General features: G+C 40.4%; 1 protein-coding gene across 1 annotated transcript; it reads left to right on the forward strand.

The window, feature by feature from the left end:
* The first annotated feature begins 14592 nt into the window (after nt 1-14592).
* LOC119802168 (olfactory receptor 52L1) lies at nt 14593-15543 on the forward strand. The gene has a single exon (XM_038313112.1). The coding sequence runs from the start codon at nt 14593-14595 to the stop codon at nt 15541-15543; it is 951 nt and encodes a 316-aa protein (XP_038169040.1).
* The last annotated feature ends 242 nt before the right edge of the window (nt 15544-15785 follow it).

Below are 15785 nucleotides of genomic sequence, written 5' to 3' on the forward strand. Positions count from 1 at the left end.
GCACGTGCTGACAATTCTAACAACCTGAGTTCAATCCCTGGACTTACGTGGTGGGAGAAGAGAACTGACTCCCACAGGTTGTCCTATGCCCCTCACATATGTGTCATGCATTCACGAGACAACCCTCATCCTCACACACTTAATAAATAAATAATTTTAAAATCATAAGGGTTAACCTGGCATTGTCCTAGGTGCCCTCGAGGAATTGACAGAAAGGCTGTATTTCCCGATTTTATATGAATAATTCCTGTTTATGCTGTTTTTATTTTACATATCAAATTTGATTTAAAAAAATTGTATTACCATCCTTCTTAAAATGGAGTGACGTTGTTATTTAGCTTTGCAGAGGAAAAAGCAAAGGCATGTTACTTTTCTAAATCACAGTACCAAAAACGTGAGTTCTATAACTCTCTCTATTACATTTTCCTGTCACTGAAATAAAATTTTCAGGCCTCAAAGTTGATCAGCCATGAAGTCTTCACCCAACTGTGTGTCCTTTTCCATCTTCCAAGAGAAGATATCACAGTCAAATAAGAAGTCAGGTTCAAGTGAATCACTATACTGTATCTGGTGACTTCATTGGAAATATAGCCTTTATTTGGACAAAAAAAAATGACTTCAATTACGTAAAATAGGCTCTGTGTTAAGATATAATAAAGACATCCCCAAATGTCCTAGACAGTGGGTGAGGTGAGAACAAGAGATTTTAGGAGCCAGCAATTTTTTGGATACTATCCACTGACTTTCATGATTTCTCCATGAGTCATTAAGCAACTTCCCACTAGTTCCTGGCCTGGTAAGAGATAGTCAACTTACGAAACATTTATTGAGCCAAACTTTTACTTGGTTTCCACACCAGGGCTGTTCTCTGAGCATTGGTTGATATGCCCCAGTGACACTATGTTTTTAAGGCTCTGAGAAAGACCACACTTGGACATTTTCAATTCAGTAATGATAGTGGTCCTGATGAGGACTAAGGCCTCCTGTGTCCAGCTTCCCTCTCTTGTCTGAGAGAACACAAGCTACTTTCTTAAAGTAAAGAAGTAAGTGTGAGTAGTCAAAGGTATATTGGAGATAGAAAGAAGCTAATTTACTTTACTCATGTGTTTTACCCATCATGTTATCATCCTATATAGGTAATCTTGATGTTAATTTAATGGTTTCTCTTACTTTTAGGTAGTTTATGGAAACTTATTTTCTTTGGTTTCATTTCTGGATCTATTCAAAATTACAATTTTACTTTCTTTTTGGGAATAGCTTCCCTTTAGGGATTTCTTTATGAGTTGGCCTTCTTTGCTTTCAGCATGGGAACCCACAAAAAACAGGATAATCAGCACATGCATTGCCCCAACACAGGTCCTCACACAGGCATCTTCCAAAGACTAGCTCTCTATTAAACAGTAACTCAGTTACCTCCATCCATCCTACATCCTGTTGTTCCTTCACACCTTCCTTCAGATATAGAAACTTATATCTACTTTTTATTATGAAACATAGTTACTATTTACTGTGGAATGTCAAAATTTTCAGATATCAGCTGGGCAGTGGTGGTGCACACTTTTAATCCTAGGGAAGCAGAGGTAGACTGATCTCTGTGAGTTCAAGGTCAGCCTGCTGCAGAGTGAGTTACAGGACAACCAGGTCTACATAGAAAAGCCCTTTTAGATATCAACAAATATGGCACTAGGCACATCATTTTTGTTTAAGAAATACTTAGAAAATAGAACCAATTAATGATAATAAAGAAAGACAAACCAGGAAAGAACAAAAGGAAAAAATTGAGTTAGAAAAAGATGCAAAATCTAATCACATATAAATCCAAATGAAACCATATTTATCCTTTCCTATAAGTTAGAATACCCCAACTTACCTTGGCTAGATGATAGTCAGCTTAACAAATAAATATCCTTATGTAAAAAAAATCTTCATCATTTCCAATTGGCTATGAAACTCTTTTTCCTAGGACATTAAAGCAAAGAAAAAGAATTATATCCATATTCTGTCTAATGTCTTCAAAGGATTGTGGTGTCTTGAGCAATAGAAGAGATAATTCGATCCAGCCCAAGAGGCAAAAATATACTAACATGTCAGGTAGGATGGGAATTCAGAAGGGTAACTATGGCAGCCAAAATAAATGGCCCTCAGTTATCTAATGCCTGTACAGCAAACTTTTGTAGGGAGGCTGAATTATAGTTAATAACATAAATTTATTGAGACTTTCCTAGTTTCTGGCTCATATATACAATAATAAAAGCATAGATTTAATTTGAGAATATTTAGCCTGAAAATATCTGTTTCTAAATGTGTAGTGTACAGCTAACACTGAAAACTGAAGGACTCATAAGAAAGTAGGGGTGTTCCTGAATTGAAGAATCTAGCAAAATCTAAATTTTGGATATCAGGCTTGCAGCAATCCTACTGGAAGAAATTTTTCTTTCTGACTGTATTAGACACCTGAGTCACCACATACCCCCACCATTTCTTCCTCAAATATTCCTGCTTCTAAGCCAAGATCAACAGCTCCCAGAGGCTACACCACTAATACTATTTATAACAGTTTGTTGCACTATTTAGACTAGCCTCTCAAAGATGCCAAGGGAATTTTCATGACGCAAGCTCTACTCCATCCCTTCTCTCACTGCCCATAGGGACTAAGGCCACTTCATATATCTGAACTGGGATCATATAGCTTATTCCTTGTGGATTGTATGAGAAAACCCAGAAGACAAGCACAATATGGAAGTAATACTGGGTAGGGAAAGAAAGTTAAGTAAGATAAAAATGACATAGGAAATCTAGACTGAGAGTATATGTATTTGAAAGCAAATATTTTTGACTAAGAACTTAAATGTCTCCAGATGAAGTGCACTCTTAGAAGAATGGGCTTAAGCAGTAGTGAAATGCAGCCATTTCTTGACATTTTATGGGGTTGCATAATGGTGAATGATTATAAACTGAAAATTGTTCAAAATTTAAAATATATGAAATTGAAGCTGAGGAGAAGATTCAGTGTATTGCTATAAAAGTACTATGACCTGAGTTCGGATCACCAATACCCTTATAATAGCCAAGCATGGAGATGTACATCTGCAATCCCAGCTCTAGCAAGATGTAGATATGTACATGCTAAGGGCTTGCTCAGTCAGTGTATCTAAAATGGTAAGCTCCAGGAGTAGCAAGAGACCATGTTGTATGCAAAGGCTGCTTGTTTGTTTCCTGGCCTCCCAGACCCAAATAATCACTCCAAAATTATATTAATTGCAACACCGCTTGGCCTATTATCTTATGCATGTTTCTAGCTAACTCTTACATCTTAAATCAATCATCTCTACTAATCTGTGTATTACTATGAGGTCATGGCCTACTGACAAGGTTTCACCATCTGTCTCCTACAGCAGCTACATAGAGTCTCCCTGACTCCACCTTCTTTCTCCCAGCATTCAGTTTACTTTCCCCCCCCCCGACCTAGATCTATTCTACCCTGTCACAGGCCAAAGCAGCTTCTTAATTCATTAACCAATAAAAGCAACACATATACAGAAAGTTTTCCCACACCACCATATCCCAAAAATTAAGGTAAAGAACAATGGAGTGATTACCCCCACCCTCACCCACTATCTGGAGACTCCGAGCATCCTCCACACACCCACTGCCATTCTCTACTACATCTGTGACCACCAGAGCCTTGGCCCAGACTTCCCCTGGAGAGGTAAGTGACTGGGTTTAAACTTGGAGGGCTCAGCTCTCTAGGCCCTTGCCCAGAGAGGAACACCTCATTTCCCCACCCCTACCCACCAACTCTTGGAGACCCCGAGCAACCTCTATATACCCACTACCATCCTCCACGACATCTGCAACCACTGGAACCTTCACCCAGACTGCCCATGGAGAGGAGCCCCAGAGATTTATGAGCACCTACTAGAGGCACGGACCCGCCTGCACCCTGAGGAAGAACATTCACCTGAGCCACAAGTCCCACCTTCACAGACTGAAGGAAGAGGGACTCCTTGAAGCGCAGGCCCCACCTGCACACACTGGAGGAAGAGATGGACAGAAGGAAGTGTAAGAACTCATCCAACAACATAAAGACCAGAACCTAGTGACCTACAACAGGAAGACCTAAACATCCTAATCCACATGAAGCAGAAGATGATAGATACCCTTAAGGAAAAAATGAAAATTTTCTTTAAGAAATGGAGGAAAAGACAAAAAAATGAAAATCAATAAACCTCTTAAAGAAACTCAAGAAAAAACAATCAAACAAGTGAAACAAACAACTCAAACAGTTCACAGCTAAAAAAGAGGCAATAAAGAAAACAAACTGAGGGAAATCTGGAAATGGAAAATCTGGGTAAATGAAAAGGAAATAGAGATGCAAGCATAACCAACAGATTACAAGAAATGGAAGAAAGAATTTCAAAGAGTTGAAGATACAATAGAGGAATTAGATATATCAGTCAAAGAAAACATTAAATCCAACAAATAACACAAAACATCCAGGAACTCTAGGACACCATAAAAACAGCCAAACTTAAGAATAATAGGGATAGAAGGAGAAAAAGTCTGTGCAAAGGCACAGAAAATATATTCAACAAAGTCATAAAAAAACTTTCTCAACCTACAAGAAGCTTATAGAACACCAAATAGACTGAATCAGAAAAGAAAGTCCCCTCGTCATATAATAATCAAAATGATAAACATGCAGAATAAAGAAAGAACATTAAGAACAGAATAAAGGAAAAATGCCAAGCAACATAAAAGCAGACCTATCAGAATTACACCCAACTTCTCAATGGAAACACTGAAAGCCAGAAGGTCCTTGTCAGATATGCTGCAGACACTAAGAGATAATGGATGAAAGCTCAGACTACTATGTCCAGCAAAGCTTTCAATGACCATAGATGGAGAAAATATGATATTTCATAAAAAAAAAACAATTTAAACATTACCTATCCACAAATCCAGCACTACAGAAAGTACTAGAAGGAAAATTCTAACCCAAGAAAGTTAGTTAGCTGCACCCATAAAAACACAGGCAACAAGTAACCTCATGCCTCACACTAGCAAACCTCAAAGAAGGGAAACACACAAATACTACCACTGAAAAATAACAGGAATAAACAGTCACTAGTTTCTAGTATTTCTTAATATTAATGGACTCAATTTACCTATAAAAGGATACAGGTTAACGGAATGGATATGAAAAGGCAGAACATGAGCAAGGAAGTCAGGACCACGAAAGGTGCACCCACCCACCGAGATGGTGGGGCTGATCTATTGGGAGCTCACCAAGGCCAGCTGGACTGGGACTGAAAAAGCACGGGATAAAACCGGACTCCCTGAACATGGCAGACAATGAGGGCTGCTGAGAAGCCAAGGACAATGGCACTGGATTTTGATCCTACTACACATACTGGCTTGGGGGGGCGGGGCTAGCCTGTTTGGATGCTCACCTTCCTAGACCTGGATGGAGGGGGGAGGAAATTGGATTTCCCACAGGGCAGGGAACCCTTACTGCTCTTCAGGCATGAGAGGGAGGGGGACTGGAGGGGAAAGGGAGAGGTAAATGGGAGGTGGGGAAGAGGCAGAAATTTTTAATAATAAAAATAAATAAATAGATAGATAGATGATAGATAGATGATAGATAGATAGATAGATAGATAGATAGATAGATAGATAGATAGATAGATGATAGATAGATAGATGATAGATAGATAGATAAAAGAAAACAGGATCCATCCTTCTGCTGCATAGAAGAAATGCACCTTAACCTCAAAGGCAAACATTACCTCAGAGTAAAGGGTTGGAAAAAGATACTCCAATTAAATGAGCCTAAGAAACAAGTGGGTGTAGCTATCCTAATATCTATAAAAATAGACTTTAAATTAAAGCCAATCAAAAGAGAAGAAGGACACTTCATACTCATCACAGAAAAAAAGTTAATCCATCAAGACAATGTCTCAATTATGAACATCTATGCCCCAAATACAAAAGCATCCACATATGTAAAAGAAACATTACTAAAGCTTAAATCGCACATCAAACCTCACATACTAGTAGTAAAAGACTTCGACACCCCACTCTCCACAATGGACAGCTCAACCAGACAGAAACCTAACAGAGAACTTACAGATGTCATGACTCAAATGGACTTAACAGACATTTACAGAATATTCTACTCAAGCACAAAATAATATACCTTCTTCTAGCACCTCATAGAACCTTCTCTAAAACTGACCACATACTCAGTCACAAAGCAAACCTCAATAGATACAAAAAACTGAAATAACCCCCTTTATCTTATTAGATCATCATGGCTTAAAATTAGAATTTAACAAAAACACTAATTGCTGAAAGCCTACAAACTCATAGAAATTGAACAGTGCTCAACTGAATCACACCTGAGTCAAGGAAGAAATAAAAAAAGTAATTAAAGACTTCCTAGAATTCATTCAATGAAAAGGAAGGCACAATGTACTCAAATTTATGGGACACTATGAAAGCAGTGCTAAGAGAAAAGTTCATAGCACTAAGCACCTACATAAAGAAAGTGAAGGAATCTCACAAGTGACTTAAAAGCACATCTGAATGCTGTAGAACAAAAAAGAGCAAACTCACCCAGGAGACATTGATGCCAGGAAATAATCAAATTGAGGGCTGAAATCAATAAAATAGAAACAAAGAAAGCAATTCAAAGAATCAATGAGGCAAAGAGTTGGTTCTTTGAAAAAATCAATAAGATAGACAATCCCTTATCCTAACTAACCAAAAGGCAGAGAGGGAATATGCAAATTAACAAAATCAGAAATGAAAACGGGACATAACAACAGACACAGAGAAAATCCACAGAATCATACTTCAAAAACCTGTACTCCACAAAATTGGAAATTTTAAGGGAAATGAACAATTTTATGAATAGATACCACATACCTAAATTAAATCAAGAACAGATAAACAATTTAAATAGGCCTATAATGACCAAAGAAATAGAAGTATTCACCAAAAGTCTCCCAACCAATAAAAGGTCAGGGCCAGATGGTTTCAGTGCAGAATTCTACCAGAATTTCAAAGAACTAATACCAATACTCTACAAATTATTCCACACAATAGAAACAACAGTAACATTGTCAAACTCTTTTTATGAGGTGATAGTTACTCACAACTGTACCAAACCACATACCCAAACTACGCAAAGATGCAACTAAGAAAGAGAATTATAGACCAATCTCCCTCATGAACATCGATGCAAAAATACTCAATAAAATACTGGCAAACTGAATCCAAGAACACATCAAAAAAATAATTCACCATGATCAAGTTGATTTCATCCCAGAGATGCAGGGATAGTTCAACATAAGAAAATCTATCAATGTAATCCACCATATAAATAAACTGAAAGAAAAAAATAGGCTCATCTCATTAGATGTTGGAAAAAAACCTTTGACAAAATCCAACACCCTGTCATGATAAAGGTCTTAGAGAAATCAGGAATACAAGAAAAATATCTTAACATAATAAAAGCAATATACAGCAAGCTGACAGCCAACATTAAATTTTAAATGAAGAGAAAATCAAAGTGATTCCACTAAAATCAGGAAAAAGACAAGCCTTTCCACTCTCTCTGTATCTATTCAATATGGTGCTTAAAGTTCTAGCTAGAGAAATAAGACAACAAAAGGAGATCAAAAGGATACAAAATGAAAAGGAAGAAGTCAAACTTTCACTATTTGCTGATATGATAGCATACATAAGTGACCCCAAAAATTCAACAAGAGAACTCCTACAGCTGATAAACACCTTCAGTAATATAGCAGGATAAAAGTAATGTGCCAAGATACAAGATCAACTCAAAAAATCAGCAGCCTTCCTATATACAAATGATAATGGGGCTGAAAAAGAAATCAGAGAAACATAACCATTCACAATAGCCACAAATAACATAAAATACCTTGGGGTAACACTAACCAAATAAGTGAAAGACCTGTACAATAAGAACTTTAAGTCTTTGAAGAAAGAAATTGTGGAAGACATCAGAAAATGGAAAGATCTTTCACGCTCTTGGATAGGTAGGCTCAATATAGTAAAATGGCAATCCTACCAAAAACAATCTATAGATTGAATGCAATCCCCATCAAAATCCCATCACAATTCTTCACAGACCTTGAAAGAACAATACTCAGTGTCATATAGAAAAACAAAAAGCCCACAGTAGCCAAAACAATCCTGTACATTAAAGGAACTTTTGGAGGAATCACCACCTTGACATCAAGCTCTATTATAGAACTATAGTAACGAAAACAGCTTGGTATTGGCATAAAAACAGACAAGTAGAAAAATGGAATTAAATCTGTTATCATTCATAAACGTGGGGTAACCTGAGGCCAGTCCCATGAGGGAGAAGTAGCAGGTCACCAAAGGCCTCCATGGGTCCCCTGGCGGGTAGCCTAAGCCCTCAGCAGGAGAATGGCAGATACACCATGCAGAGAGAGCTTGGGTATGGAGTTTATTTAGTGCATATTGGGAATGGTATAAGAATAAGAGAATGAGGGGGTAGAAGGGGGCCCAAGAAAGAGGTAAGAGAGAGGGTAGAAATCGGGGTGGAAAGGAGTAGGTAGTAGCTACCTCTTCAGAAGAAAGGAGGACAGAGAGAGAGCGCAGGCTGAAGAGGAGGCAAGAGATCTGCTTGCTTCATAGAAGGAGGAGATTGAGAGTGGGTGGGGCTTGTCTCTTAAAGGGACAGGGTCCCCAGGTGATAGGCCAGACCAGCAGTTTGCAACAGAATCAATATAAATCCATGCACCTACGAACACCTGATTCTTAACAAGAAAGCTAAAATTACACAAAGGGAAAAAAACTTCAACAAATAATGCTGGTATAACTGGATGTCAACATGTAGAACAATGCAAACAGATCCATATCTAACTCAAAACTCAAGTCCAAATGGATCAAAGATTTCAACATAAATCCAGCCACACTGAACCTCATTGAAGAGAAAGTGGTAAGAAGCATTGAACTCATGGGCACAGGAGACTACATACTCAATATAATCCCAGTACCATAGACTCTGAGAGCAACAATTAATAAATGTGACCTCCTGAAACTGAGAAGCTTCTGTAAAGCAAAGGGCATGGTCAATAAGACAAAAAGGCAATCTACTAAATGAGAAAAGATCTTTACTAACCCTACATCAGACAGAGAATTGATCTCTAAAATATATGAAGTATATAAATATACTCAAAAACTAGACATTAAATTACCAAATAATCCAATCTAAAGATGGGGTACAGATCCAAACAGAGAATTCTCAACAGAGGAATTGCAAATAGCCAAAAGACACTTAAGGAATTGTTCAACATCCTTAGCCAACAGGGAAATGCAAATCAAAATGACTCTGAGATACCATCTTATACCTGTCATAATGGCTAAGATCAAAAACACTAATGACAGCTTATGCTGGAGAGGATGTGGAGTAATGGGATCACACTTCCAAAGCTGGTGGGAGTGCAGACTTGTACAACCACTTTGGATATCAGTGTGGTGGTTTCTCAGAAAACTGGGAATCAATGTACCTCAGGAAGCAACACCACCACTCTTAGGCATATACCAAAGGATGTTCAATCAAATCACAAGGACATTTGTTCTACCATGTTCATAGCAGCATTATTCATAATAGCCAGAACCTGGAAACAAACTAGATGCCCCTCAACTAAAGAATGGATAAAGAAAATGTGGTGCATTTACACAATGGAATACTACACAGTGGTTAAAAGAAAATGATATCTTGAAATTTACATATAAATGGATGGATCAATTAAAAAAAACCTCCTGAATATGGCCACCCACACAGAGATAAACAAACATGGTATGTACTCACTCATAAGTGGATATAAAGAAAAGGATAGCCACCCTGTAGTCCACCATCCCAGAGAAGCTAGGTAACAAGGAGAACTCTAAGGGAGATATATGGATCCCCCTGGGAAGGGGAACAGACAAGATATCCTGAGAAAATTAGAAGTATGGGAGAAGGGAGGGTGGAAGGGGAGGTAGAAGAGAGAAGGAGGAGGAGGAGGAGAACATGAGAGGGCAGGATGCTCAAGAAGGAGAAAGGACAGTGGGGGAAGCCTATTGACAAGTGTTTTTTTCCCACATCACTGTGGCAAATTCTTTCTCAGTTTGTTTAATGGGGCTGCAACTCTGCAAATACACTGGTTTAACACATCTTGGTAGTATATGTGTGTATATGCATGTCTGTGTGCATGTATGGTGTACGTACAAGGTTTTATGGGTGTGAGCACCTGTGTACATAGATGCCAGAGAAATATGGCATGTGTCTCGGCCTCTCTCTCCCTCTTAATTTTTGAAAAAAGGTTTCTCACTGACCCTGAGCTCAGTGACTCAGGCTGGCCAGTGAGATGGAGCACCACGCTCACAAAGCCTGCACTGCAGGTGTTGAACTGACCGAGCTTTCTCTCCAGCCCAGCACCCCTTAGTAGCTTTGGATTTGTTTCTCCTGAATCAGAATGTTTGCTCTTCCCAGGCTTGGCCTTGGCACTGTCAGAGGGTGTTAAGCACAGAGATCACAGAGGACACATTGCTGCAAGTTAACTGTTAGTGCACAGACACCTACTGAGCGCTTCAATCTCACGGCCAGCTAGAGACTCACAGCCATTTTATGTGACTTCATTTTCTCATCCTCAGAGCACACTAGCGCAAGAGGATGTGGGACTTTCTCTGAGTCCTTCCAGAGCTACTAATTATGTTGACGACTTTGGGAGCATTAGCTGTGCGGGCCTTGAGTGATGTGGTTAATTTTCTTTTCAACATTCAGAAACTGCTATGCAGCCCTTCTGAGTACAAAGTCTCCCTCATTGTCTCCAAAGCTAGAGCAGTGTCACCACGGAGACTGCACTGGTGCCTGGAAGATATGGGGCTGGGGAGGTGGGAGCTCTGGGGGTGACCTGAGGAGGAAGGCTTAGAAAACCTTCCTGAGTCTGGCAACTTTCCCCTTTTCCACTTCTCTGTTGCCGAGTCGCCCTCCGCTGACACAGCTTCAGCAGACACATCTAGAGGACAGCACAGTGACAAGGAAGACAGTGTCCTGGCTGTCACAGTAGATTCTCTCAGATGTGAGCTGGAGCCGTGCCTGAGTGCTCGACTCGGCTGTCTTCCTCTTACAGCAGGGCATTATCATCCACCCACTATCTACACCTCTGGCTGTGTTCTTGTCTTTCTCTTTCCCCTGCTTTCATGGAGTCCAGGTCACTGTTAAGGAGATTAAGGAGAGAGGCAGGCAGATCTCTGTGAGTTCGAGACCAGCCTGGTCTACAAGAGCTAGTTCCAGGACAGGCTCTAAAGCCACAGAGAAACCCTGTCTCGAAAAACAAAACAAAAAAAAAAGGAGAGAGAGTCATGTCATAGCCCATACAGTAGTCTCCGGGCTCACTACAGGTAGTCGAAGAAGTGACTGCTACCTACTCTTATTTTCGATACACATCTAGAACTCTGTCCTTGTCTCTTACAGCTGAGATTCAGCAGAGCCCACATTCTTATGTGTCTTGCAGGGTGGGGAATGTCAAGGCTCAATGGTCTCCTTTCAGCAGACACTCCTACTTATTATGCTCTTAGCCCTGAAGTCTGGCCTCTGCTTCAACAAGTTCCCATAATTTCAGGTCTTTTAAGACCTTTGCGTACTTGCTCACTTGTTATGTAATTTAAACATTTGAGTAAGTGTTTCCTTAGCCAGTCATACACAGGACCAATTGGATTCCAGGTATCCTGCATCTTGCTCTGGGAAGCCTCCCATAAGACATCATCCCCAGTATTCAGGAATTGGATGATCTTATGGAGCAAGGTAATCAGTGCAGGGACACAACCATGAGAGATTTATAGTTGAGGACAAAGAGAGACGTGTCAAACTGCCCTACATCCCTCAAGCACAGCTGGACAAATGACAGATGGTTTGGGCTGGATTTGCATGGGTGTAAGGAAAGCACAGCCCTGGTCCTTTCCTAACTGTCTTCCACTTCCTGCTCAGAGAGGTAAATGCATCTTTCTGTTCATATTCCTGGAGACAAAGGTTTTTCTTCTTTTCAGTAAGGGTCACAGAGGACCACTTACTTACACGAGCAGCTCCAGACTTTTCCTCTGGACACACAAGTCACAGACCCAAAGAGGCGTCTGGAGCTGAGGAACAGCACCATCACCCCTCAGTTACCCTGGTATTGCTCCTATACAACGTGGACACGCTTCCCACATGCAGAGCTGTACATTAGCTTCTGTGCTGAACAATGCAAAGCAGGCTAGGCTTGCATCAGAATGGGATAGCTAGAGAAGTAAATTAACCTTCTCCTTTTGTGGAATACTAAGCACTAATGGGTGAATTTTTGTACATGGATAGATTTGTCATGAAGCTCTCAACATAACTATCACTGTTCACTTAAGTTCGGGGGAAAAGAAAACAGAAGCTAGGAGATGTGTGCGATTAGGCGCTGGCATTTGGAGCTGTTACACTGAGAGTCTCAGGGTCCTATTGCAGTCATTACTGACTTATGAAGAAGTTACTCAGAGTGATCTATCGGTGTGCCATAGCTAATAACTGAGTTGTGCCTGACTCTGTAGATATGTGTCTGAACTTCTGTATAGATTATACTATTTCATAGTGCATCTGTCTCTATGATACAGATAGAAAGTCACAAACATTATCATCCCAACTCTTTGTTGTAATTTTGGATGTGTGAGTCACATGGACCAGGTAAAACAGGTGACTTTTCTGTGCCTATTGTTAGCATAAACAGAGGCAATAGCAATAAATTCTCATAAGATCAAGAGACCAGAATAATGAAAAGTTTGAGACACAGGGGAGCCTTGACTGCCTTAAAACCAAAAAGGTATTTGAGATTTTATTCTTAATCATCTCTTATTAATAATGTTAATAACGGTACCATAACTCATAGAAAAACATGCATATAATTTTTAAATGTAGAACTTTATGGGTATTAATAACAACTTACATGAATGGCATTATTTATTTTACAATTATATGAGAAATCAAGGTTTAGAAATTTTAAGAAGCCTGACATTGTTTCATTACTAGAATACAAAATAGATGTAGGTTACAATTTTTTGTAACTTGAATTTATTTGTTGTAAAGGATAATAGACAAGCTTAAATTATCAAGTTTAATAAGATCTGATTTCAAGATTATAAAACACTGGAAGAGATTTTCTAATGACAATAAATCAAAATGGTATAGATAAATAAAGGAGAATCATAAGATATAGACAATATTCTCAGGGTTGGGAAAGTGCTGTGAGTTCTTGTAAAGGAGAGGACACTGGGCTCTGGATTTCTATGCATGAGAGGAATCAGTTCAGATAAGGGAGGGAGGTGGCAAAAGCACAAGTCCCATGTAAAGTAAAGTGGTGTGATTGTAAAATCACAACAGTGACGTGAGCCTGTGTGATTGCACAATTACAACAGTGTCATAGGCCTGTGTGATTGCACAATTACAATAGTGTTGTAATGTTAACAGCAAAACATATGTGTAACTTGAAATACACAACTGCTAAGAAAACAGCTCAACAAAATGTCAAAGCCTGGCATGCCTGACTGTAATTTATCCCATGCATGACATTCACCAAAATGTTTTACGTACAAGGAGGCACCTGGTAATAGTTGAATTTTAGGAAGATCCTGTGACTTCAACATTGAAAGTTGATACATAACAAAAATAAATATCTAATTGGAAAATTCAGGTAAGAGAGACACGGAATGTGTATGCAGGCAGTGAGAGTGAGAACTGAGATGAAGGGTGACGTGAGATGGTGAAGGTACAGTAAATAAGGACTGTAGAAGGGACAAAAGACACAGTCAGAGGGTAAAAAAATGAGTTTCAAACTGGATACATATATAGGTATTTCGTCACAAAAATATGGACATAAAGTACATGGAGGGTATCTGGGAAGGTTGAGTAAGCTTTGAACATTGAGTGTATGGGCTTAGGGAAGAAAAGAAAGATGCACAAAAATGAGCTTGGAATGAACTGAAGTGAATTAATTAGCTAAAACCAGGTGGTAAATTAGTCAACAGAGGGGAGATGAAGCAGGAAGATCCTGAAACCTGGAGCCAACCTGAAATGAGGTGGAGAACACTATGGGATACAGTCTACATCCGGAACAACTATTGAGTACCACGTCCAGAGGCTGCAGGAGTTGAGTGGCAAAGAGACAGGGAAGAGCCTTCAGCACTACCTGCACAGTGGTAAAGACAATGCTTTCAGGTAGACAGTTTCAATTATAAGTCAATGAATGACAGAGTTAGCATCTCTCTCAAGGCAGCTGTGTTCAGTGTTTGCTCTTACCTCACATTACAGCTGGACTCAAACTAGTTCAGATGTGTGGAAGGCTCATCTGTAAAACATTTGTATACAGAAAAGGTTTTCTTCCTTGAATCTAAGTTTATCCCCTCTTGTTGCAGCTTAAGTCACCTCATTCTGATGAACCATAGCCAGATCTGCACAGTGTCTTAGCCTATGAAGAATGGAGAAGTCATGACTTGAGTGTCTTTTACTCTTCTTCCTCTGCACTGCTGATCATGGCCCTTAGCAATTCCAGCTGGAGGCAACCCCAGCCCTCTTTCTTCCTAGTAGGAATTCCAGGCTTGGAGGAAAGTCAGCACTGGATAGCACTGCCCCTGGGTGTCCTTTACTTCCTTGCTCTAGTGGGCAACGTGACTATTATCTTCATCATCTGGACTGACTCATCCTTGCATCAACCCATGTACCTCTTCCTGGCCATGCTCGCTGCTATTGACCTGGTCCTGGCCTCCTCCACTGCACCCAAAACCCTGACCGTGCTCTTGGATCTTGCTCATGAGATTGGGTACATTGTCTGCCTGACTCAGATGTTCTTCATCCATGCCTTCTCCTCCATGGAGTCAGGCATACTTGTGGCCATGGCTCTGGACCGCTATGTCGCCATCTGCCACCCTCTGCGCCATTCCACCATCCTGCATCCAGGGATTATAGGGCGCATTGGGATGGTGGTGCTAGTCCGAGGACTGGTCCTCCTCACCCCATTTCCCATCCTATTGCAGAACCTTGTCTTCTGCAGAGCCACTGTCATAAGCCATGCCTATTGTGAGCATATGGCTGTGGTAAAACTTGCCTGTTCTGAAACCACAGTGAATCGAGCCTATGGGCTGTCAGTGGCCCTGCTGGTGGTTGGGCTAGATGTCCTGGCCATTGGCATTTCCTATGCCCTCATCCTCCAGGCGGTGCTGAAGGTCCCAGGGGGTGAAGCCAGACTCAAGGCCTTCAGCACATGTGGGTCTCATGTTTGTGTCATTCTCATCTTCTATGTACCTGGAATGTTTTCTTTCCTCACTCACCGCTTTGGGCACCACGTTCCCCATCATGTCCATGTTCTGCTGGCCACGCTCTACCTCCTTGTGCCCCCTGCCCTCAACCCTCTTGTTTATGGGGTGAAGACTCGACAGATCCGCCAGCGAGTGCTCAGGGTGTTCTACATAAAAGCATCAAGTTGAGCATGTCCTAATCACTGGCTACAGAGGCTCCTGCCAAGGACTCAGCCAAGAGCTCATGGCCGGCATGGAGTGTATGGACAGAAGCCATTCTGTAGTGAATACTCCTGCTCCTAGTTGTCTGTGCAAAGAGTACCCACAGAATGTGGCTCAACAATTTGAGATGTATCTGGATAGCTGTGTTCATATATATTCCCCTTTCATCTTATTCTTTCCAATCCCCAAAATTCTCCACTCTTGAAGGA

The sequence above is a fragment of the Arvicola amphibius genome, chromosome 1 (assembly GCF_903992535.2).
Source record: "Arvicola amphibius chromosome 1, mArvAmp1.2, whole genome shotgun sequence".
In the NCBI taxonomy this organism is placed as follows: Eukaryota; Metazoa; Chordata; class Mammalia; order Rodentia; family Cricetidae; genus Arvicola; species Arvicola amphibius.

Coding starts and splice junctions, on each gene's coding strand:
- LOC119802168 (XM_038313112.1), top strand. CDS start 14,593: ATGGCCCTTAGCAATTCCAGCTGGAGGCAACCCCAGCCCTCTTTCTTC.